Raw genomic sequence first — 27,297 nt, 5'->3', positions numbered from 1 at the left:
ATTTGGAAAATAAAATAAGAAATGCTTGTGCTACGATTACGCCACAACAGCTTGAAAACGTGAGGCAAGCATTTTATGATAGACTAGGTTATTGTCTTGCAAAGCAAGGTGGTCTATTTGAACCTTTCATTTAGTTTACTTATTATTTTGTAATTTCCGTATAATGTATTGTTCGATTTTCAATTACTTTAAATTAATTATTTATTTGTGTTGTAACTAGTTTGAATAATAATTTTTCTTTTTTCTTTGGGCTTAGTACACAATAAAATTTTTAAAAGGTTTTAAAAGGCATTTTAATAACTTCAAATTATTTACGTAGATTTACGTAGCAGATTTACCTCCCTCGATTCACAAGTAATAGCGTCTTTTTCATGAAAGAAAATTCTACATAGAGTTTAAAAAAAAATAGGCGTGGTTTCCTGTAGGCCTATTGGGGACGATCTTTCCACAATAGAAAAGATCAACGCACTGGCTCTTACCTCAAGTGGTGTGAAAACGGCTAGATATGTTTGTTAAGGAGAAATTTACTTTACTCAAAGGATTGTGACAGATCAGAGGTCACAGGTCAAAGTATCCTCAAAATACTAAGGTAACCACTTGAGGACACTTTTGCCTTTGACCCCTTATGACACGCAAAGACCGCCGTTCGTGAAGTCACAATCCTCGTTTATATTCATTTTGACTGACACAAATAAACATCAAAACATGACAATATAGTAGCTGAATATTTTTGGCCTGAGGGAATGAGAAAACTGTGTCTGTTTAATTTTGTAATTAGTTTTGAATAAAAAATATTTTAAAAATTAAAGTAAAATTATTAACTCAGTAATCATAATCTTTGTTTTTGAGATATTTATGGACATTCTTGCTTACAAATTCACTTATTCTATTCGTTGTAACAACTCTATTGTACCAGAAACTCGAACTCGAACAGAAGCTTCAACTAACATATTAGCGCAGTTGCCACTCTCAACTTAATGTACATTGCCTATGTCCAGCTGTACGATTTACGTACTGTATAAATAGCTGTATAAACATTAAACTCAAAACCAAATACAGTCAAACCTGCCATATCTGGATCAATGTGGCGAAAGACTGATCCGGATATGAAAAAATTCGGATATCAAGACCACTACTTCTTTTATAGTCTCTGAAACGTTTTATCCTTCATACATTCCAGTAATCAACGCCGTCAATAACTTTCGTCGATAGACACGTTTTATATATTGTATAATACATTATTTCGTCATCTTTAAGTTCTTCTTTTAGGGTGTTGTCCAACAGCAGGACTGCCTTTCTCGGTAGATTTCGGTAGATCCGGATATGGCAGGTTGTACTGTATATTTCTAAAAATATCGAAATCAGCTTTTGGCAAACGGCCACTCAAATAAAAGTTGCGTGATTTTTGCCATTTTTTTACAATTCTCATGAGATCAATAACATTTATCACTTCTTTTGAACAGTTGCTGTGGAATTTCCATTGCTGGATCCTAATCTTCTAAACCTATAACATGAAATTTCGATTTTCAGTTTTTGCAGTTATTTCATTTGAAATATGCCTAAAAAATGCTGAATTTAAACTTTCACATTACAAACGATTTCACGTCACTGGGAAGGCTTCCACGAAGATGGCATTAGGTGTAATTTGTAGCTGAAGTACAGTTTCAAAAAAATGTACTTGTGCAATATAAAGGAAGTAGTTTTAAATGTTTTAGATCGTTTGCAATGGGAAAGTTTAAATTCAGCGAATTTTAGGCATTTCTCAGATGCCTCATTTGTTGCCAAAAAATAAAAATTTCATGAAAATATAAAAACCTTATCTTGCAAAAAGTATATTTAAAATCCCTACAACTGGGCTGTATCACAACAAAACGTTTTCGGAATCAATATTCCATCATCAGTGTTATCACCTAAAATAAGTATAACTCTATAAGTAAAACAAACGTGAGGTTAAATTTTGACAAAGGTAAAGAAGTGAATAGATAGTTATACTTACAGGTTTACATGCTTTAAGCCACCAAAATGTATGGGTAAAAACCCTTAAATTGATTTTAAACAGTTGGAGTTACATTATATTATCCGATTTTAAAGGATGTTAAAAATATTTCCAGATTAACCCCTGGCATCACATGACATCAACCATATTGGTTGGGAAATTGTAGGTAGAACCTTACATGGCAGAGTTTAGGTGACAACTGACCGGAATGGTCCTCTGAAGGAAGTCAGCACTAGATTGACACAGTACCTTGACAGTATATAATAATATTATTATTTATGTCAAAATTTAACCTCACGTTTGTTTTACTTATAGAGTTATACTTATGTGTGGGTTGGGTGACAGATTTAGTATTTTTTCCTTGTTAATTTAGACATAAGAACATAGGGTATAAAGTTTCGAAATATTTGTTGAACATTTTTTGTTGCTGTGCTGAAAGGGCTATGCAACAGATTCAAAATCGCTGGTCGCTTTATGTGTTGTTTTTGAGCGAACAGTTTATTCTAAACAAAACATGCTAATGAACATTCTTGTTCAAAATTATTTCAGCTAGATTCTTGGTAAATCAATCTTTTCCGTTTTTCCCATACAAGTGATAGTTTTTGATAATTTTAAGGGGAATTCCGGGGATATTAATTTTCATCATCCAATGAACTGTGTAGTGGATTTCAACATTATTTTAATTTCATGTATCCAACTAATATTTTAGAAGGAAAGACATAACAAAAATGTAGCAACACTGTTCCAAACTCAGACCTACTCATTTGACATTGTGACTGCAGCCACTTGTATTCAAACAATTAAGTGTTATATTTGTTCCACACACTAAATAAAGTATGATAGTTAAAATTTTGCTGAACCTGTATATATAAATGAAAATTATGAAACAATTATATAAGATTAAAAAGATCTGCTTATTACTTCCACAATATTACTGTTTTTCATTTACTCTATTATCATACTTGCCTGCGTTATATCCGTCATAATGCTTGATTTATTGAATATACTAGTCGTTATATACTGGTAATCATAAGTACAATATCTTATATTCACAAGACAATGAGTAAATTAAATAATATACTTTTCTTACCATCAAAGCAAAACTGACTCAACAATCCATTGGTATTCCCAAGCAAAGAAGAGTCAGAGTTGCCTCTGGTTGGTTTAAAATCTTCCCCACTCGAAGAGGATGTTGTATTCACACTATTTACTTTAGGACTAGCAGAGGTACTGGAATATTGAACTTTTGTTTGCTGACTTTTCGTCATTGTAGAACTTGTAGTAACATTACTGTCATTCAAACCTAGATCATTTACTTTAAAATTCGAACAACCAATAGTTCTAAAGTCACTATCACTACTAGAAGAATCACTTGACAAGAAATTGTCGTTTTCGTTACTATCACTACTAACACTAGGTATAAGCGTATTGAGAGTGGATGCAGCAGGTAGGAGCTGCCTTGAATCCAAGTCCAGCTGGTCGAGCGTGAAAGGATCAGAGACAAACGTAGAGGTATCCAGAAAGGTAGAACTAGGTGCATCCAATGTCTGTATCTCCATCGAGAAGGTGTTGGCACTGGGATCGAAGAATGTCTCCTCAGAATGAAGCATATCACAGGGAACTTCATAGTCAGGTGGTGGCGTTTTAGGTCGAAAATGTAACCTAAAAATAAATATAAACATGATAATCTTAAATAAAATACAATATGAAAAAAATAGAAGCATTTTTATATGATTTAATTTTTTCCAAATTATTTATTGTGATAGGTTGTTTTGTATTGGCCTAAATAGGTATAATATTTCTGGACCTTGGAAGTAAACTACACCATGTCAACATGGTGTTGTTTTGAATAAGTTCCTTTAATTCACTTATTTTATTAGTTAAATTATACAAATTGGTTATATATTATCATTAAAATATCCACCCAATCTTTCAACCAATTATGGGATATATCAGATTTTTATTAACATCCTAAAGTAGCACCCATAAGTACTCTAAATTTTGTTGCAAACACAAGCTAAACACATTTGCTCGAAATGACATAGTATAGTTTACCTCCGAGGTCCAGATTCATAAAGTTGGATTTATTATAAGGCAATGAATATATATAATTGTTCTGTCTATTTTACTTTTTGTAAATATTTAACTAAACTTTCAAAAAATACAATATCACTACTTGTGATAGGTTCCTGTTAAATGCCTTTCTCCTCCAAATAATCACACATTATACTTATTTTTATCTTTTGATCTACATTAATTTCTTTCTACAAACATAAGCCTTCTAGAAACCAACTCTGTTGCTTCATAAATAGCAACAGCAAATCTGGATTTTTGAACTGATTGATTAATCAATGTTATAGTGATTTTAACTCAAAGTGTGTTATAAAATAAGTCCTTCTTAAATTCATTGTTGTTAACCTGTCCTTTTTATAACATCATATTTCCTATGTTATAGACAAAAACTGATGAAGAACGGTTAGGCTGTTTTGAACATAAAATCCTCATGACATATTTATAAAGGTGTGCAGGAAAACGGATTATGGAGTAGACGCTATAATTTTGATCCATTATAGTGAGCCTAGAATTGGTAGGTCTATCAAATTAAACAGGCTGCGGTGACTGGGCCACTTACAGAGAATGAATGTGATGGAGTGGTCGAAACACAGTTATAACCAAAGACTGGATGGGATGAGGAGAAGAGACAGATCCAGAGCACCATTTAAGGGCCAGGTGGAAGGCAACATACAAGTATTAAGAGTATGAAATTGGAAAAAAAAGGCGAAGGATAGGAAGGAATGGAAGTTGATTCTGGAACAGGCCAAGACCCACCATGGGTTTTAGATCCAATATGGATGATGATGATGCTATGTGATATTCAAAATGAGAATATAAGATAATATAAGAATTACCCAGATAGAGTTAGAATTATCCAAGCCTAGTGGTAATTTGTGAATATTTCATTGTATTCTGGACTTTTGTTGTATCTGGTTAATACAGTCGAACCTGCTTATTAGAATACAGTAGAACCCCGCAAATCCGAACCCCGCTAATCCGAACGTTTGGCAAATCTGAACCAACAGAAAGTGAAAAAAATTTAAAAATTCACGACAAACACTTAAAAACATGTTTATTATACAAAGTAATACCAGAAAATTGAACAATGTAGGATTAATAGTACTTTGATATTTAAAATTTCTTAAAAATTAATAGGTACTTTAAACGTAGTGCTTATATAGGTTAAATATAAACTTACTTCGGTTCTCTTGCAGTCAACTAAGTCCAAAAATATTGTCCACACTCTTGCGAGAACGTTTTGCGACTCAAAATCAATGACACCGAAAGCTTTACATTATTAGTTAGGCTAACTTTCGGATAATCCGAACTTTTCGGAATCCGAACAGGCTGTCCCCCCAATTAGTTCGGATTTGCGGGGTTCTACTGTACCTGTTATAAGAATATCCCGGTTTAACCTTTAACTACACGCGCTGGCGTATTTTGTACGCCAGATATAAGAATCCTACTGCAAATACATTTAAAAATTTAATTTTTGACCTTGTTTATCTCTCTAACCTATCCCTGGAATGTGCTTTACAATTTGGTTTTAGTTTCGTTATAATTTTATTATTTGTTGTTGCCGGTGGTGGACAATATACGCCACGAATATATTAATATAAGTAGTAATATAAGTACATATTTCAATTGTTTTTTAGTCATTATGGCACAAAATATATTTTTCTTTATAAACAATACTTTTTCTCCTGTAAAAAATCACATTTCAAAAAATTTTTTATTAGTAAGTTTATTTATCATGGAATCCAGTTATTCCATGATTCCAGTTATAAATCCCAATTGGCTTACTGAGAAGGAACTCAAAGTATTCACTGATGCCGAAAAGGTTTACAGCAAACAACTAAATCTATTTTTTCAACAGAAAATAAACAAATCCGCTGTTTTTACGTGTATTTTCTTGCGGCGTATAAAGTATGCCACGCGTGTAGTTATGTTATAATTTGATGGGTGGGTAGTTAAAGGTTAAGGAATAAAAATTTGAGGTCCCGAAACGTTTTTACTAGCTACCAATGATCGGTTATTAGAATATCCCTGTTATAGGAATAGTTTTGCTTGGCATGAAGGCTATTCCAATAAGCGGGTTTGACTGTACTATATTATCCTATTCAAATAAATAAGTATGTTTATGATTTTTATCGCTTCTTAGTTATATCAAGTTCTCAATGCTTAGTTATAACATTTGGACAATAATTACATATACAAAAGTTTAAAATGTACTGCTTCATCCATTTGATTTGGATATACAGTGGAACCTCGATAACTCGGATTAATCGGGACCGCGACCGATCCGGGTTATCGAAAATCCGAGATAGCCGGAGAATATGGTAAAAATTAATAAAATACGGTATACTTACAGATAAACTCCGTTAGAATTGAAATAACATGAAATATATTTATAAATATGCACAGTATTACCTACTCATAAAAATTACTAAAAAAAACCAAACCCAAACGTAAGCAAATGGAAGCGAACAATACAAGACACACAATACTAAAGACCATTGTTTATAAAAGAATTTTTTAAATAGACTTTCCTAAACAATGCTGACAGTTTGAAATAAAAAGGAATAGATACTACAGACAGGTGGCTGTTGTTTCTGCGGCGTGTGCTATGAGTCATTTTTAATATCGTATAGTTCAAATTACACACATAAGTACACATTATCTCTCAAATATTATATTACATACATTTTTATTGTTGAAAGGTTTGTCTGATAATTAACTATTTTGATTGGAAATAAGCCACAATTAAATTGAAAAATACAAAATATTGAAAATCAAAATGTTTATCTGATGAAAATCGGTCCGGGTTAGCCGGACTTCCGGGTTATCGGGGGCCGACTTATCGGGGTTCCACTGTATATCTAGAATGACCTGGATAATTCTAAAAGTTATCAATCTCTTTTGCATTTTATCCAGCAAATTTGGATAATATGCAAAGTATCCAGGTAAAACTAGTTTTACTCAATTTCGTAGGTTTACCCCTAACATATAATGCAGGGGTGGCCAAGCTTTTTGATAGTCCGAGCCATTTTTCAAAACCAGAAATTTTTCCTGAGCCGCAATTAAAAAAGGTTTTAAATTTTTCTCTCAGTAAATTTTGGATTTCAGGAATTTTAACGTAAAATAAAATGGTTCACCTCGTTGTTTCAAATATAAAAATAATTTTACAAGCAGCCTTCTATTTCAGAATACTTCGATTCCTCATCATCCTTTCATCTTTTTCTGGGATGGCCTACTGATCTTCTACAGTCTCTCAAAAAACACAGTTTTTCTTCCTCTGATCTTACCACATGACCTGTCCATCTTATCTCAGCTTTTATATGTCTGCCAATGTTTTGTCAGTTGTCAGTAGGTACTATACATAGTCACCAATTCAGGTTTGGGGGAGCCTTCTCCATTCTCCTGTCAAGTCATCTCTTTGAGAGCCAAATGTCTTTCTGAGAACTTTCCTTTCAAAGATCAGCAGCATATTTATTTTACGCTGATGTAGAGTCCATGTTTCACTTCCACATGTAACAATTGGGTGAATAATTGGCCTGTACAGTCTAAATTTAAATTGTCTTTTCAGCAGCTTAGATCTTAATGATGACAGGGACTATAATGCTCTATTCTACGCAGCTGTCCTTGCTGAGCCTGACTACCTGTTTCTTCCTCGAGTCATGAAAACTCCTCTCTCACGTCTCTTGTAGAATTAGCGACTGCGCCTAGATCATCAGCAAAGGTCCACAATAGTTTTGATTCTTGATTTGCAAATCCCCTGTCAGCTCAGATGATATTTTACTATTACATATTCTAAGGCCAAATTGAATAGTAACGGTGATAAGGGTCTCCTTTTCTAAGTACTGATGTTACACTTAGTCTTTTATATTATTTCTTGTCAGTAATTTAAGACATTTTGAAACACAAAAATTAAAAGTAATTCAGGTACATTTACTGAAAGCCACAAATTATCCTTCAAAGAGCCACATGTGGCTCGCGAGCCACAGTTTGGCCACCCCTGAATAATGGATCCCTCTCACAATAAAGAAAAAATGTTAAGATAATTCAATTGCAGTGTTTTCCCAATAAATGGATGGTGTTTTGCAACAAGAGTCTAACCCACATTTGTTTACAAATGAGGTTAGACATGTCAAACTGTCCATCATAATGCATACTACAGTAAGCAAAAATGATATAAGCTACATCTACATATGTGTATGGCGGCATCTATGAACTAACTTCTAAACCACACTCGTCAAATAATATGAAAAGAGAAATTTGTAAAAATAGTCTAACCCACGTTTTTATTAGGAATATACTTTGTCTAATTTACTTACCGTTGCATGTCAACCATGTCATAGCCTGTGACGTCACATGATACCAACACGAAATATTTAGGGGTACAAATATTTAAACACATTTGCTCGGTGACATTTTAGAATAAATTGGTAACATTTATTTGACAGTTGCAGTGATGACACTTCATATTTGTTTATATTCTTTACTATAAGTATTTGTTTTATTATATTTACTGTTTTTATTATTTACTTTAACGTAAGATTATAACTTAATTCTTGTTCTCTATTTCTAAAGTTTTTATTTATTTACATTGAATATTATTTGTTTGGTTGTATAATCCATGTTTACAATAATTATGTGATCTATTTGATTTAAAATGGATTCAGGATTTTTTTATACTTTGGCAACTATGTTAACTTAGATCTCTGGCGTAGATAATGATGTGCAACGGTAAGTAAATTAGACGGACTGTATGTAGGTTAGACGCTTGTAAATCACAAAGTAGGTAATTGTTCTTACTTTAGGGACTATTATTTCTATTGCTAAAAATACCTTCTTCTTCTTCTTAAAGTTCCCTCTCCTATCGGAGGTTGGATATCATAATGGCTATGGTCACTTTGTTTGCTGCTGCTCTGAACAGTTGTAATGAACTACAGTTAAACCATTCTCTAAGGTTCCTCAGCCAGGAGATGCGTCTTGTTCCTATGCTTCTTCTTCCTTGAATCCGTCCTTGCATAATAATTCTCAGCAACTCGTATTTTTCTCCTCTGGTAATGTGACCCAAATATTCCAGTTTCCTACTTTTTATACTCTTCATAATTTCTACCTCCTTATTTAAACGTCGTAGCACTTCAACATTGTTAATCCTTTTAACCCACTGAATTTTCAATATTCTTCTGTAACACCACATTTCGAACGCTTCTATTCTTCTTATATGTTGTCTCTTCAATGTCCAAGCTTCCATTCCGTATAGTAATATAGAAAATATGTAGCACCTTAGAGCCCTCAATCTGAGAGGCAACTGAAGGTCTTTGTTTGTAAACAGTGTCTTCATTTTTATAAATGCTTGCCTTGCAGTTTCAATTCGGACTTTAATTTCTTTACCTATAAACTTATTTTGACTTAAAATTGAAGAAATAGTTTCAGTTAGTCTATTCTATTGCAACAAATAAATTACAAAACAAATACAAATAAGGATGTTTTTAACTGGCTAAAAACACCTGTAATGAATATTTCAAAGAAAAGCCCTAAAATTTTGTATAAGAAAAAACATGTGAGAGATGAACAATTTTCAGATGTACATATTGAAAAATGAGGTATATGTCGAAAACATGTTTTAAAGAATGTGGAGTTGCCTCCCTATCATTTTGGAGGGATAGTCAGCTATTGAAAAATGATAAACTTTATTTTTAAATTTGGTAAAACCGTCTCAGCCGCTTTAGGTTATTTTTGCAATAAAATGTTTTTATTTATTATGCTTTCGTACATTTTTCAAGGTAGCCTGCAAATATTAGAATGTAAACATGTGACGATAAAGCCTTATTTTCTATCAATAATTTTTTTAAAGTAGGTAGTAGACAAGGCGAAAACGGCGGATCTTTGGAGAAAATATTCCCATGAGATTTTTTTGCATAATCACATTCGTGAGTCATTCCAGAATAAGATTCAAGAAGTCGCCCACGCGAAAAGTGGTCCAAATTTTTTTAATCAAATTGCAAAAATCAATGTTTTCGGCCAGGAAAATTTTTTTTTTTAGGTTTTTTGGACCATTCTGGATAAAAAAGGTCTCTTATAATTTTTCTCTAAAGTTGATCGTTTTCGAGGTAAAAGCATTTTAAAATTGAAAAAAACGAAAAATGACGATTTTCAAGGCTTAATAACTTGGTTAAAAGTTATTACTATGAAAGTCAGAATGTGACTAAATCAAAGTTTAAAACCCCCCCCTACGAGATCCTAAAGAAATTTTTGTCATTATTTGATTACTAAGCTGTTATTTTTAAGTAAAAATAATGAGCGTCATGCACGTATTAGGTGGCCGTCCATGATGAGTGCGAAAGATATGCCATTCAGGCAGTCCAATCCATCTCACTCACACTCACATTTACAGCCGCGTCAATACGATCTTAGCGCTCATTATTAACAATTAAAAATAACAGCTTAGTAATAAATTATTGACACAAGTTTCTTCAGGATCATGTAGGCTTTAAATTTGATTTAGTCACTTTCTGACTTTCATAATAATAATTTTTAACCAAGTTATTAAGTCTTAAAAATGGCCATTTTCGCGTTTTTCAAATTATAAATAGCTTATAACTCGAACACGATCAACTTTAGAGAAAAATTACAAGAGGCCTTTTCTGTCCGGAATGGTCCGAAAAATCTAAAAAAAATATTAATTTTTGCAATTTGATTAAAAAAAATGTTAAAAAAATTTGGACCACTTTTCGCGTGGGCGACTTCTTGAACCTTATTCTGGGGTGTCTCACGAATGTGATTATGCAAAAAAATCTTATGGGAATATTTTTTCCAACGAACCCGCCGTTTTCGCCTTGTCTATAGATACATTATGCTTATTTACTCTGAACTATAGATATGTGGCTTAGACTTTAGACCATTATTGCAGAACACCATCCAAAGATATAATATGAACATTTTAATTCTTACCAATCCCTCCTAAGTGATCGAAGAAAATCGACCATATCATCATTCTCTTCTTTAGTATACACAGGTTCCAGTTGTGTAACACCCTCCTCTTGCACATCCTCCGGCTCCTTCTTAATTTCCACCTTAATACTATCACTAATCACACTACTATCACTTATCCGTGCACTGTTACTAACACTAACTTCACTTTTAATATCAGTTTCTTGAACTAGGGCTGGCTCCTCCTCGACAACTCTACTCGTACCAGCCTCTCTATCCGGTTCCGTTATAGAGAAATCTAATGTCCTCCAGAAATCGTCGTAATTTGTTGAAATTCGATCGAGAATTATTCTACCGCCTCTACCAACCCTCCTTCGAGCGAAGCCTATACACCGACGCGGATTCGAGAGGGATGTTAACGTAAATCGGAACCGTTTGTCTGCTGAACCATTCTCTTCCTTTGACGCCCACCTCCAGTTGCCTTCATGCGAAAGTGGCTAAAATTTAAAAATTAGAATTAATACATAATTGTATATAAATACATATCAAACTAACACTATTTAAAGACGATGATATTAAAATTTTAGTTGTTTTGGGACTAAAATATATAAGTAACTATAATAAATAAATTTTTAAATCTTTTGAAAACGATTTTTCAGGCAAATTCCTTTTCCACTCAACAAGAACATATTTGGATATTGTCTACTACAACAATTTCTTTTAGAATAGCACCATTTAGAAATCAAGGAAATCTACAGTCCATCTAAGAAAAATAAAATTGGAATATTTAAAACAAAATCACCTTTTTAAAACAGTTTTTATACAAATCGCATCCAAATTTTTCATTCCAACAACCTGGCACAAGACAATAAAGTGTCTTTAATATGGGTGCCATTCATGAATGGGTGCATGGGAATAAATGAGCAGATGTTGGCAAAACAAACGCTCGAGAGAAACCTTTGAAGGAACATAACCTTTCTGTGGTATCACTAAAGATGCTGAGAAAAAACGAGGTACAGACATGACTGATAAAGAATCATCAAAAGAAGAGAGCCACTCAAGGCACATCCAGACTAAATTAATAATCAATAATATTGATAAAAAACTCTTAAACAGGCTTGTATTTGTGTGTACTTGTAATGATTAAATGACTTGTATTTGTGTGTACAATTTTTTAGTTGTCTTGTTGGTCTCACAAAAAATTCTTTAATATAAAAAAAAAATGTTTAAATGGAGGGGGCTAATTTTCTAATTCTCGGTACTGATATCTTAGTTTCTTAAGGGCCTGATGATGATGTATAACTTTTTAAACATCGAAACTGTTTGCCAACTTTTACAATTTAAATAAATAAAATTGAATAATAAGATTGTGAGTAGTAGACTTATTACCCTATATAAATAATATGTGCTCACACCAGCAACCATTTCAATATTTGAACTCTTAAACAATTTGATGAACCTCAATAAACAAGAGATCAAAACGCTCACTGAAATGATGACTGGACATTGCCGTTTAAGAAACCAGCTATACAAACTAGGTAAGGTTAATGAAGCATGTTGTACAAAGTGCGAAATGGAAGAAAATACTGCCATACACATACCATGCTACTGCCATACACATACCATGCTTCTGCAATGTGTTAACTGATGTAAGGCAGGAATTCAATGGTCAATTGAGGTTTGAACCAGAAGAGATCCTAAATCTAAGTACCAATAAGAAAACTGATTGGCCTATGTTTAGGCCACAGAACTTATTATAATTTAAAGACAAAAACAATTCTTCAACAGACAACCAGATCGGAAGGAATCTTTTTGCCTAGAAGAGACTACCACGAGGTAAGGAAGGGAACATTCAAGTATTACGTAACGCGATTTTTGACCCCCCCCCCCAACCTGCGTTACGTAATACTTAAACGGCCTCTAACCAAACTCAATAGTGTTCATTATCAGGAAAAAGTCTAAAATTTAGTTGTTACAAAAAAAGTTATTATCTATGTGAAAAAATCTCTGTAAAAGTGAACACAAAAAACGTAGGTTCATGCAAATAAAGTAATATTTATAAGGAATTCAGACTTTATGAAACTGTTTTACGTGCGATCTGAACAAACTCTTTAACTACCCAATTGAAAAATTTTAACTTTAAAAAGGGGGTAAACCCTGTAGTTGGCTGTATACCTTTAATATAACAACATGGAATGAAGTAAACACTTATGTTGTATGTAGGCATATGAATTTATTAAAATTCTTAAAATTTATCCACAAGGGAGTGGAAGTACAAAACGTTTTCGATCAAACTGACCATCATCAGTGTAAATGTCCAGTGCACAAGTAATTGCAACTAGCCACTTCAATAGGTGTAAAAACCTCTAAATTACATTGTTACATTCTATATTAAAAAGTAGTTGACATTAAGTTGATGTCTTAAGATTTTAAAGATCACATGTAAATGTATTTCATCCTTGGTCGAAAATTGCACAAGGTAATTGTGTTCTAGTAGATGTACTAGATGTGTAGATGTAGTAGATGCTCTTCGAGCAAGGATGAAATACATTCACGATCTTTAAAATCTTAAGACATCAACTTAATGTCGCCTACTTTTTAATATAGAATGTAACAATGTAATTTAGAGTGTAACGTTACAAATGTCACATCTTTGATATTTTATTTTTAAATAATTATTTTATTTTATTTTCTTTAATATTTCATTAACAATAATTTTCTTCTATTTGTTTTACCAGTTTTCTTCGTTAAAAACTTGTTGGCGCCCTCTTTTATTATCCTCTTTGATTATTCTCTTTTATTCTCCGCTTTTATTACCCTCTTTTATTATCTTCTATTTACTATATCTCTTTTCATCTAAAATCTAAATCATCAATTGAACATACTGAACGTACCCTATATACCTTTACTCTCTAAATATCTGTATTTCAATACGGAACATGCCGCTACTTCATAGTACTTGGTCGTCATTTTAAATGTCGTTTTCAATGACAGTGTCACTTCATCGACTTCATCCCTACTCCCTGACATAAACTGGAAGGGAAAAATTATTTCTTAAAAAGGCATGTAATTCGAAAAATAGATCATTTTTATTCCAAATCAAATCTTCCTCTTGGGGTGAGTTTTACAGTCATTATATTCCATCCATACCTAGCATCTTATAACAGTTTTTCTAAGATTTTTTCTCTAACCTTCAAATGTTAAACCATGTGTTTAGTTTCTATATTTTACATTCTCATCTATTAAATATTTCTTTTTAATTTACATATATGTACGTTGAGTAATCAAAATTTTAACTATTCTTCTCATCTAAATTTCATTTAATTTATTCTTGTCATCTGCTACTCTTTCTGACCATTAGAACGGCAGATGGCACACGTTGTTTTTTCTTCTTGATGATTGATATGTGTCTCTATTTTATAGTTTTTGGATAGAAAGCACCTTTCTCCCTTCGGGAGCTTCAAGCCATCCACACCGGTGATGGAACTAAGGCTGACACAATGGGGACCATGAAATCTACGCTGCAACAACCAAGACCGTAGCTGCACTGACCTAGGGCCACAACATCTGCCCAGGTCAAGAGAAGTCCACAGCAGTACCATTCAACATCAAGAAGTTACCATCAGCTACCAAAAGCCATAAGTATAATCCAGAATTGTTAGTTTTTGGCAAGAATTTGAATACATTTGTTAATGCAATTTACTAAGTCATATTTTTATTATATCTTTATGAACAATAAACATGATTAGTTAAAACTATTGTTTTGTTTGCTTCCATTCTAAATTTTCAGAGTTAATTTCTAAGATTAGGACAAGACGAACACACACCTGAGTGACTGAGCTAAGCTGAGGGTGTAGCGATGGCTATCTTGGATGATTGAAGTAATATTTTCGAATATTGTTTCAATTAGCTGGGGTAGTCCATCGCTTATTTCGTTTCAAGAGGTTTTTACACCTATTGAAGTGGCTAGTTACAATTACTTGTACGCTGGACGTTTACACTGATGATGGTCAGTTTGACCGAAAACGTTTTGTACTTCCACTCTCTTGTGGATAAATTTTAAGAATTTTAATAAATTCATATGCCTACATACAACAGAAGTGTTTACTTCATTCCACGTTGAAAAATTTTGTTTTGGCCTTCAGGTTCCATGTTTAGAATCTCAATGTTATTGTGGATTATATTTAACTCACATAACGCCTGGGCCAAAAACGGTGCGAGTTCAATACAACTCACGTGGCGTTTAATGTGTTAACATTAGTTCAATTACTGGAGATTTTTGAAACAAATCCACTAGACCAGCGGTGCTCAAAAAGTCGATCGCCAAAGATTTTGAAATTGATCGCGGAGCTGCAAGCAGTTCATAGCGAGTTTCAAAGACGCTTCGCTGATTACAAAAATAGACAGATATTGCAACATTCTTGTGTAATCCATTTTCTTGTGAATATGTGGAACAATTTGTCATTGAAATATCCATTATTTTCAATACGGAGATCATTTCCGTCAAAAATGAAGTACTGAAAATAATTTCGGATATACACCTTAAGTTCAGAGCGACTGATACATTTTGATCTTTCATATCGTCTGACAAATATCCATCTTTGAGGCAAGTATCTCTGCAGCTCACAGCATTCTTTGCATCAACATACTTGTATGAGTCTCCATTTCCCCAAATGTAGGTAGTGAAATTAAAGTATCGTAATCGGCTAACTGATGAACATCTTTCATCATACTTGCGTTTGGTCCTTGGTAATTACATACTATCATATGAAAAACTTGTGGACGATATGCTGTGCCACGCATCAACATTCAAATAAAATTAAGATGAAAAACATGACATTAATTACATTCTCTGTAGTTACAACTTTTTATCAAATAGAAATGTGAAATGAAGTTTTTTATTTTCAAAATTGTTTTTTTTTACTAGCAGTTGATTGCTGGACGCTTGCAGTTTATGTAGTAGATCCCACGCAGTATAAGTCTGAGAACCACTGCACTAGACTATGGGACCACAATTAAAAAAAAATCATGATCACCTTCCTCATAAGACTTCGTTGAGTCAGACAACTTTTCTTGATACGGAAAATTTTGGGAGGGGGTATTTTTAAATATAGAAATTTCTAAAATTTGGCGCTTCCGATAACTGGAGTACCCTTAAAAATTTGTCGGACATTATCACCAGTTAATTGTAAATATTTTTATCAGACAAACCTGCAAAAATCAGTTGTGAAGGTATAAATTTTATTTTATGATGCATGCGGCCCCCCTAAACATAGCAAAGTTATGGAGTCATAAAATTTATACTCTCGCAGCTAAATTTTGCAGAATTTTTTAATAAAAATATTTACAATTAACTGGTAATATTGTCTGACTCAACATGAATAACTGAATTAACGAAGTCTCGTGAGGGATGACTCGTTTTAAGTGTTGACCCAATTCCTATTCTTAAAACATTATGAATGCAAAATTGCCATGAATAATTCGGAATAAAATAAATAATTCCCATGAGTTAATAAAGTAGGTATTGTAGCCACAATACTAAAATCGATAAACTTGCCACATTTTTATAATACTTAAGATTGGAATGGACCGGAATATTTATTAAAAAAATGAATGAAGGTGCACTAAAACTTCAGTAGTAAAAAATTGAGGTTCAATGATGAATTTAATCTCTCAAAAAACCACAGTAACTTTGGTTTAATGACAATTAGCAGATGGCTTTATTTTCTACTAAAGATATTTGTTTTTTTACAACAGAAATTTTAGAACATATTCCCATACCTGAACAACAACAGTCCCATGCGTGAGACAGGATCTACCAGTACAGTTGATTCCACAAATACAGGGTGTAACAAAAATGTCATAAATTAAATCACATATTCTAGGACCAAAAATAGTTCGATTAAACATAACTTACCTTAGTACAAATGTCGCTTATCGAAAAAATAATAAGAGCAAAAAAGTTTTAAAAACACTGTGTTTATTTAATGGTACCACATGGTTTCATTCCACATGTTTCATTGGAACGTACACAAACATTTGGGTGGTTTAAAGGGACAAAACCCCCATAAAATTTTTATCTGAACATATTAAAAAAGAAGCCGCATCTCGATAAAAACTGGCTTATCGAAAAAATCAAAAAAATACTAAGAGACAAAAAAAGTTTTAAAAACATTGTGTTTAACTAATGGTACCACAATAATAACTTAATTGGAACGTACACAAAAGTTAGGGGGGGGGGTTTAAGAGAACAAAACCCCCATAAATTTTTTATGGGGTGCACAAATTTTACTATAATTTTTATTTAAGATGTTCCTGCAATAAGAATGCCAAAGGTCCATTTTCAATAAAAAATATGTAATAGTTTTCGATATATTCTAAAAAAAACGATTTTCATTTTGTAACTTCAAAGGGCTATAACTTTTTTATGTGCACATTTGTACTAAGGTAATTATAGTTCAATCGAACTATTTTTGGTCCCAGAATATGTGATTTAATTTATGACCTGCATTTTTGTTACACCCTGTATATAAGTTTAATTATTAAGTTGTCATTGAATATAATGGATTTAAAAATAGTGTATTAAAGCTTACCCTATGATAAGAACATAGCTTGTTCCTTTTGAATGCAAACTGACTTTCATCTTCAGCCTCTTCTGGTTCTGGAGATAACTGTGACATATTCACCTCATCATCAGAAGACATACCGCCCAAAGAATCAACTCCATAACCTCCAGATCGATTACCCAGCGATTTGTGTTTGCGTTTTTTGTACTGTCGTTTTTCTCTTCGTGGTATAACCTAAAAATAATAATTTAACTTTTAAACATATTTTCTGTGCAATATTTTATGCAATCATTTTCAGCAATAACTTTTAAAAATATTTAACAATTTGAAATATTCCCAATTCCTTATTTGCTTATTCTTTTCATCTGTGTACAAATTTTCTAGCTAATCTGTTTTGGCGAACCATTTTGCAGCAAACAAAATCTGCAACAATTTTTGGAAAATTCTTCTCTATTTGTCCAATAGCACTGTCTTTGTCCTGGTCCACATGTGCCCTCAATCTTACCCTCGATTATGAGCCGGATCTCATTGTATCTACCATGAATATAAGAGAATGGGGAAGAAGGGCACAAGAGAGATCTGAATGGAAGGACATAGCCAGACAGGTAAAGACCATCCAGGGTTATGATGCCAAAAGAAGAAGAAGAATCTCATTGTATCTGTTGTTTCTCATAACATGTTCGAAATATACTGTTTTCTGTTTTTTATGAGATCAATGAGCTAACATTTTTTGCTCATTCGGTGGAGAGCTTCCAAGTTGGTGGTATGGGATTCAAGGTATTCGTAGCATTCATCTACATATATACCCAGGTTTCAAATGCTTCATCTGTTCAGACAGGCAACTTTTAGCATCCACACTTCAACTCCATATGTGGAATATATGTTGCACTTCACAAAATTGTATCTTGTTTTTAGATTGAGTAACCTATTGCATAAGAGGCTTTGCATTTTCAAAAAGTTTGTCCTGGCCCTTTCAATTCGGGCTTGGATAACTTTAAGTCAGAATTTAGATCTTCATTGATCCAGTATATTTCTATACTGTATACATTTATGTATACTGGTTGGTTCGGATTCCAGTTTACCACTAATAGTGTAGGAAACAGAGTTGAACCTCGCAAAATGGACACAAGTCCGTTTTAATTTTTTTTTCTGGTATATCAAGGGGTGCTTGTTATGAGACTAACATTTTCTTAAAAAATTTCGCCCCGGAACACCCCTTTTCATCCCTTTAAAGGGGGTAATTTGTAATTTTTGCGAAATGTAGCCCTTCCTGTACGTTTTAAAAAAAATTACTTAATAGTAAAATGAAGAGGACTATATTTCCTACTATTTATTTCCCGACAGCATATTATGCCTATCACCCACCTTTTAGCGGGAGTGACGCCCCAAAGTTGACAAATTTTTAGAAAAGATGTTTTAAAAAAAATATTTTTCCCTAACTGTAATAAAAATTAAGAAGAAACCCTGCAGCAATTAATCACAAATAAGTGGCTAATTTTTTGGTATAGGTTTCATTTAACGGCAATTGCAAATTTTTTAATTACAGGGTGATACATTTTAAAAAACCCCTTTTTATACCATCTGAACCGCCTATGCTAGAGCAAAAAAACTTTCAGCGATTATCCATGTACTGGTGTTATTTACAAATTTGTATAATACACCCCCATATTTTCCCCGGAACCACCCCAAAAAAAGAAGAATTAATAAAGAAGATAATCAAAAATTGATTTTGGGCCACCACTGTGGCTTTAGGGTGCAAAGAAAATAAAATATGTATAGGTCATAATGTGTAGCAGACAGTGTGTTCTTTTATTTTCCATACGTACGTTATCAATAAAATGAATAGGTGACGAAAAAAAAAAAAAAAACAAAAACTGGAGCCCGCCAAAGCAATTCTGAGGTTTACGGCGCCACTGTGTCGTAACGGTTGCTTATATACATAGGACCTTATTTGTAGAGAAAATAGTGGTCTTTAATTCTGTATAAGTTTTGTTTAAAAAAATGCATAGGTAATGATTCTCCCAGGGATAGGGGTACTAGTTTCTGCAGTTTATTTTCAAGGATAGGGGTACTTTTCTGCAGGGATGTTGCAATAATCATATATATTTATGAAAAACCCTATTGATGGAGCATATGTCCATATGGGCCAAAGAGCAAAAAAAGTTTTTTTTCAACCCCACCCCCTTAATTTATTTTTTTTTGGCTACAGGGGTTGCATCAAGAAATCGCTGTTAGTTTCCATGCATTGGTAATGAGAACGTGCACAAAATGATATATGAAGCATTTTAATAAAGGGCAAGGTGTGTGAAGGATTTCAAGAAAATCAGTTTCGTTATTAATTCTCCTTTTTTTTTGGAGTGGTTCCGGAAAAAAATGGGGGTGCATTATAGAAATTTGTAAATAACACCAGTACATGGATAATCGCTGAAAGTTTTTTCACTTTAGCATAGGCGGTTCAGATGGTATAAAAAGGGGTTTTTTAAAATGTAACACCCTGTAATTAAAAAATGTGCAATTGCCCTTAAATGAAACCTATACCAAAAAATCAGCCACTTATTTGTGATTAATTGCCGCAGGGTTTATTCTTAATTTTCAGTACAGATAGGGAAAAATATTTTTTTTAGAACATATTTTTTTAAAATTTGTTAACTTTGAGGCGCCACCCCCGCTAAACGGTGTGTGGTAGACATATGCTGTCGGAAAATAAATAGTAGGAAATATAGTCTTATTCATTTTACTAGTATGTATTAAGTCAATTTTTTGTAAAACGCACAGGAAGGGCTACGTTTCGCAAACACCACAAATATTTTTTTTGCAAAAACCCGGGGCGAAATTTTTTAAGAAAATGTTAGTCTCATAATAAGCACCCCTTGATATACCAGAAAAAAAATAAAACCGGACTTGTGTCCATTTTACGAGGTTCAACCTCTGTTTCCTACACTATAATATCTTCGTTTTTGCGGTGTTGATTTTTAGGCCCAATAATCTCCTTCAACAGATATCTTCTCAAGCAGGCGCTGTAGGCTTTCAGGAGTCAATTATATATTACATAATAAAATGAAGATTCATTGTTACAATTACAAATATTGTACAATTAATGTATTTGAAAGATTATTGGTTAAAAAATCTCATTTAGTAACAGTTAAACTTTTTCCGACTAAAAGCAGAAAAAAAAACAGGTTATGACTGTTCATAATCCTGCTAGTTCTAGTACATCAAAGACATGGCTTCTAATTAAATCCGAACATGGAGGCGCAGATATAAATTTGTTCTATAGAACATATATGAGCACAATTTCGGTGGAAAAAAATTACTGATATAAACCAAATCCGTCCATACTAGACAGGATGTGTAGCGTGGGCACCAAAATTAAACATTGTAAAAAGAATAACAAGCGTGTAACCGGTGGGTACAAAATTGCATTGATTAGAATAATAGAGTCTAATATCTTTATAAACAAGAAGTAAGAGCGAGAATAGAGGTAGCCCGACAAGGGTTTATCAAAATGAAAAGCTTATTTTGTAACAGTAGCATTAATATCAACCTTAGGTGTCGTTTTCTGCATTGCTATGTGTGGTCAATACTTTTGAATGGAACGGAGGCCTGAACACTTAACATAACACTGATGCATAAGCTAGAAGTCTTTGAACTCTGGCTTTATAGAAGAATCTTGAAAATACCTTGTGACAACCCACACCACCAAGGAAAATTCTGAGGAGAATATAGGCACAGATAGGGAGCTGCTAAAAATCATCCGTCAGAAAAGTTAGCTACCTGGGACACATAATGAGAAACGAAAAGTACCGCCTCACGCAACTGATCATCCAGGGTTAGATTGAAGGAAAACGGGGTCCCGGTAGGCGCCAGATTTCATGGCTTAGAAATATCAGAGACTGGACCGGCCTTGATTCAACATCTTTGTTTAGAGCCGCATTGGACAGAGACAGATTTGCCAGTGTAGTCGCTAACCTCCACTAAAGGAGAAAGCACAACAAGAAGAAGATGTATTTCTTAGATTTCTAAACCGTAGATTCTCTTATTTTACTAATGCCATACTCTGTATTAGAGTACAGACTTGTTTCATACGGGTTCTCTGAACCGCAAATTAGAATATTTTCCTAGCGGTGCCTTTTGATAATGTCATACCTGGGTTAAACAGAGAACTTGAATCGAGTAGAAATTCATTTAACTTATTCCCCGTTAGTCATTTCACTTATTCCCCGTTAGAGGGCGTTCTAACCATACTGCGATATAAATAGTTTAAATTTATATCGAGAAACTACGGTCGTGTTGGTGTAAATCTGTCTTCCTCAGAGCCTCCTTGACAATAGGTAGACCTAGAAATAGTACTATCGGAGGATGGAGGGAGACAAGATTTAAATCAAAACGAAACCGTAGATTTTTTCATTTTACTAATGCCATACTCTGTATTAGAGTACACAGACTCGTTTCATACGGGTTCTCTGAACCGCAAATTGGAATATTTTCCTAGCGGTGCCTTTTGGTATTGTCATACCTGGGTTAAACAGAGGACTTGAATCGAGTCGAAATTCATTTCAAGAAGATGTATCTTCCCATTATGTTAATCTTCCCAATATGTTAATCTTCCTGTTTCATTTTAGAAATGCAAAATCAAAATAACATTCCTCTACAAAATATATATTTAACTGACTTATCTCAATTATTATGCATTAATTATAGGTATATTACTGTGTAATGGTATACTCTTACCTCATCTTTAAGTATAGACTTATTCGCCCAACTTTGATTTGGATAGTGATTGTGAAATATTGGTGTAAATGCAGGTCTGGATGATTTGATAGCCGAAGCTTCTGCCATTACAGCACCACTGAAATCCTTGGCTTGGAAGCGTTTCTCAAATACCTCTACCGTAAGATGTACATACTCTCGCTTGATTTTTTCTCGCCTCTTTACAAGTTCTAACAGTGTCACAGCCCTAAAAATATGATTGAGTTTATAAAATCTATGTTTTAAAACTAAGTTATCTATCTTCTTCAGAACAAAAGGAATGAAGAATTAACAATAAAGGACACCAGCACTTTTTTTATGTTAATGTGGTTTCAGTTAAATTGACTGAAATTTTGCAGAGAGGTAGTTTTGTTCATTCTAATCCAAAGTTATCAGGAAGTTAGGACAAATAATCCCCACAAATTATCCCTGGACAAAAAATCCCGGACAAATAATCCCCACAAATTTTTTTGGACAAAATATCCCCACAAAAAATCCCGGACAAAATATCAACAAGAAATATTTGCTGCCGAATAATTATCTAAAAGTTTTCCCGTAAATGCAATTGACTCAAATGTTTTTCAGCCTCAGTGTATGAGAGTTATAGATAGCAATCGCCATGAAACCGCTTTTCGTTACGAAAATAATGAATAGCAATTAAGATTAAACATGAATTGTAATTTCGATTACCAAATTTCCAATTCCAATTCCATATCGAAAACTTCAAATTTTACATGACAAAAGAGTGAGTTTTTTCAAAAATCGTGGAAGATATGGGGAATGAGCTAAGGCCGTGGGAATCATGTTGTAATTATTCACTTAAATATTTTACACACTCTGCTTTGAATCACTATGTTCAAAACATTGCGTATTCGTGATGATAACTGCTGGTCTTGAAAACGATACTCTTGGTCGTAATGCAAAAAACCTGTTCCTTTTCCTCTGGCCTTGAAAACGATAATCTTGATTGTAATGTAAAAAAAACTGTTCCTTTTTGTAAATTTAACGTCAAAAATATTTAGTCATCATCATCATCAATGTCGTTATAACTCATCTTTGAGAGTCTATGCCACGTTTACTATTGCCTTCCATGTTTGTCGGTCCTGTGCCACTATTTCCCATTGTCTCACTTCCATTTTTTCCAGATCTTCTCTGACTGCATATGTCCACCTTTTTCTACGCCATCCTACATACCTTCTCCCATCTGGCCTCTCCCTGTGCAGCTATGAAAGATTTTTGACAAAACTCACATTTTTTGTCATGTAAAATTTGAAGTTTACGGCATGGAATCGGAATTCTAAATTTGGTAAAATTTCGGGAAATCTTTTAGAGAACTATTCGGCAGCAAATATTTCTTGGGGATATTTTGTCCAAAAAAATTTGTGGGGATTATTTGTCCGAGATTATTTGTGGAGATTCTTTGTCCGGAGATTTTTTGTCCGGGGATAATTTTGGGGATTTTGACAATAATTATAAAGACAATGAAATGATAATTTGTGGGGACAGAAATCAATTGTTTCTGAGTTAAAGAGCTTCAAAGTTTCGGTTTTCACTCCATTTTTCAAAATCATGAATTTGAAATATACCATTTTTCCAATATACGGCATCTGAATCTATACATGAATATGGTATCACAACATTTCTTAATGTTTCCCTTGCCAAAAAAAGTGGGATATCCAGGCGAAATATTATCATCTGCACAGGTATATGTTTCAACATATGCATCAGTTCCTCCAATACTTCCCGCACAAGTGCATAAATACACTTTGGCATAAAACACTGAAAAGTCCTGCGAATACAACTGTTTCTCCTGTAACTTCTGTGGAGATTGGCAGTATCTGGAAAGTTTCTGCGCATATCTAGTCTTCCACAAAATTAAATAGACAAGATGGCTGACTGACTTAGTCAGAAGTGTAGACTGTAAAAGACAAAAATATTATTAAAAAATCTGTTTAATATGATTTTTAACAATTGCGACCACCAAGCCAAAAATATTCGTCATTCTGAGTTGATGTGGACAAACTCATAATAGAAAATACCAGAACATTTTCCACAGCATGGAATTAGCATCTTTTTGTATTGTTTCCGCACCTTTAATGCATATGTGAGGTCAAAACTCGAATATTGTTGTACCATATATCACACAGTGATATGATAGAGAGGATTCAGAAGAAATTTTTAAGGTCTTTATAACTAAAGAAATTTGGGATTTATCCTTTTAAGGTTTCCTATAACTTGCAGAGAATGCTTTTTGACACTGTTATTGAGCAAAAGACGTAGAAATGCCCAAATCATTTTCATATTTAATATAATTTACCAAATCATAGATATGATTCTTTCATTTATAAATTTTAATGTACCAGACCAAAGACTTAGATGTAGACACAGTTTATTTAAAATAACTCTAGAATACGCAAACTGCCCCCATGGCAAACTGCTTAATGGCAATGAACGATTTTATCGTGAGTGAAGACCTTGACCTATATAATATGAAAAAGAGTTACTATGTTACATAAACTGTGATACCCTTATTTATTGTTTTAAAGTGTATATATATTTTATTGTATTGTATAAATTGTATGTTCTTATTTCTTTGTATTGACCAACTGTGTGTTTATAAATGGCATCATTGCTGTAAATGTGCAGTATAAATAAATATAAATAAATTTAACAGTGTGATCATATTTACATTGGTGTGGTACTAGACACTCATACCAGACCATGTACATCATGCACCTGAGCGGTAGCTGCACGGATCTATTATTTCGACAGAGAGTATTTAGCTACTCCATTGACACTCACACGTATCGGACTTATGATTACATCTGATATTCTTCTGACAACATAATTGCTCTCATAAGCATATCAGAAGATAGATTTGTTCATTGATCTTTCAAAGCAATTTATCCAAATGAATTTGACTGATCACGCATGAGCAAATCATCTTGAATATTGATATACCCAATACTGCCTTTCAATACTTACTCATGCCTTATGGACCAAGTAACCACATATTTTTTATTCAACTTTTATTACTGTGATGAAGCAAAATTCTCGAACTTCTCAAACTAACCGTGCCTGTTTGATTTGTAAATGAAATTGGAAGTTAATCCTAAATTAACTTTCAATTCTCGCGGATTATACCCTTCACTTTGCATCCACGCGGATTCCGCCTGTCTGAACTAGCCTTTACAAAAAGTACTTGATAAAGACCTTTTCAGAATTTTACGATCATCAACAAGGCTACTGTTAATTATTTAGTGTAAAAAAAGATCACAGAAATTTAACTTTGATGCTTAACATATTAAATTTAAATAGGTAGAATATCTTTACCTGTATAAATCCCTTCTCAGTTTTAGCATCTTTTCATAGGAAGCTTCATCGTTTTTGCGGTTTTTCCTTGTCTGCATCTTCTCTGTTCGTCGCCTAAATGCCAGATATGGGTTGTTAGCTGCAGTACCAGATCTTATTTCCGTTTTTACGGTCAAAATCAAAGGATGTTGCTAAAAAAAGTGAAACATTAGTTTTTATTTCAATATATTATTATAGTGTATTATATTATACATTATTAGCTATGTAGGCTATCTAGAAAATATTCCAGTCCAAAAGCAAACGAAAGCAAGGAACTATTACATAAGCACCAAAAACTTCAACAGGAAGAAAACCATAGCAAAAAAGTAGGAATTGTAAAAAAATAATTTGAAGAAAAGTGCGTTTATTTTCAAAATAAGATACCCACTTAGGACAAACTTTTAGGACACATTAATAATGACGAAATTTTGCCAACCATACCAATCAGGGGTGGGCAAAGCGGGCCGGATGCGGCCCTTCTGCTTACTTTATCCGGCCCGTTTAAAAATCCCGCAAGCAATTTTTGTAATCTCTTTTATGCGATTTTGTTGAAATCAACAGTGTGCGTAGTGTTCACATAAATAATAGAGAGTATATAATTTCGAACAGCCGTAACGATATCTTCTGCTTTTCGTAAAAGCGTTTGTGTGTTTTTAACCCGGTCCAGTCGCGAATGTTCTTCAGCCAGGATATTTTTGTCGTCTGCCAGGACCTATTTTCCCCTTCATAATCAGCTGCAACAACTCGTACTTATCATTTCAAATGATGTCCATGGTATGTATTTTCAAAATTCTCCTAAAAAGCCACATCTCAAAAGCTTTCTCATTAAGTCAACATTATCAGTCCAAGCTTCGACAGCATAAAGAAGAGTAGAGTGGATATAAAATTTTACTATCCGATATCGGATTTGCAGGTCGAGTCTTTGGTTACTCAGAAATTACTCATCTTCAAAACGGCTGCTCTCGATTGCTCTATTCTTAATCGAATTTCTGATATCGGATTTAGATCTTCCGTAATCCAGAATCCTTAGTATTTTATCAGCTTATCTTAATCTTTTACTGGATCCGTGTTATGGCTTAATATAATTGACCATATTTCTTTAAAAATTACTGGGCGTGACATATTTTACTGGGCACAAACAATTGTTTGCATGTACGCCCAAGTAAGACAATTTATTTTTACTATTATCTATTATTAACAGTCAAATTTCTTTGTCCAAATGCTTTAAATTTTAAAATGATACTTATAGTATTTTTGCCAAAAAAATTTCTTGAGTAGAGAAAAAACTACACCAAAAACATTCGCGTGTGCACAGAGTAAGTAAGCGGTATTGGGACCGTGCAAGTTCGGCAAAGCGACACCTATTTCTACGCTCTGTACTTTTATTCGCACTTTTAATTATATTGGCCAATTATATTAGTCCTGGTTACTGGATAATTGTCAAGGCCATAGTCCAAAAAAATAATAAGAAGAAAAAATAAGATTCAGGTTATGTTATGAAAACGTAAACAATTGTATGTAGTAAATAAAATTAGTTATTAAAATGCAGTACTGCAAGCAAAATACAATTAATTAAATTTACGTTTATATAATAATTGCATATTATATCAATATTGTGGAGCAATATATAATTTTTCTGCT

The 27,297-nt window shown here is 33.3% G+C and overlaps 1 protein-coding gene across 5 annotated transcripts in view; it reads right to left on the bottom strand.

The window, feature by feature from the left end:
• Window positions 1-27,297, bottom strand: part of LOC114336067 (enhancer of polycomb homolog 1) — a 122,685-nt gene that overhangs the window by 26,023 nt on the left and 69,365 nt on the right. For all 5 annotated transcript variants that reach the window (XM_028286390.2, XM_028286391.2, XM_028286388.2 and 2 more), the window contains 5 exons: window positions 25,639-25,808; window positions 22,288-22,513; window positions 17,584-17,790; window positions 11,012-11,487; window positions 3,087-3,658 (listed from right to left, as the gene is read on the bottom strand). In XM_028286390.2, coding sequence (XP_028142191.1) covers window positions 3,087-3,658; window positions 11,012-11,487; window positions 17,584-17,790; window positions 22,288-22,513; window positions 25,639-25,808 — 1,651 coding nt within the window. The remainder of the gene's footprint in view (window positions 1-3,086; window positions 3,659-11,011; window positions 11,488-17,583; window positions 17,791-22,287; window positions 22,514-25,638; window positions 25,809-27,297) is intronic.

The sequence above is a fragment of the Diabrotica virgifera genome, chromosome 2, assembly GCF_917563875.1.
Source record: "Diabrotica virgifera virgifera chromosome 2, PGI_DIABVI_V3a".
Lineage (NCBI taxonomy): Eukaryota > Metazoa > Arthropoda > Insecta > Coleoptera > Chrysomelidae > Diabrotica > Diabrotica virgifera.
This window is presented reverse-complemented; position numbering and strand designations above follow the sequence as displayed.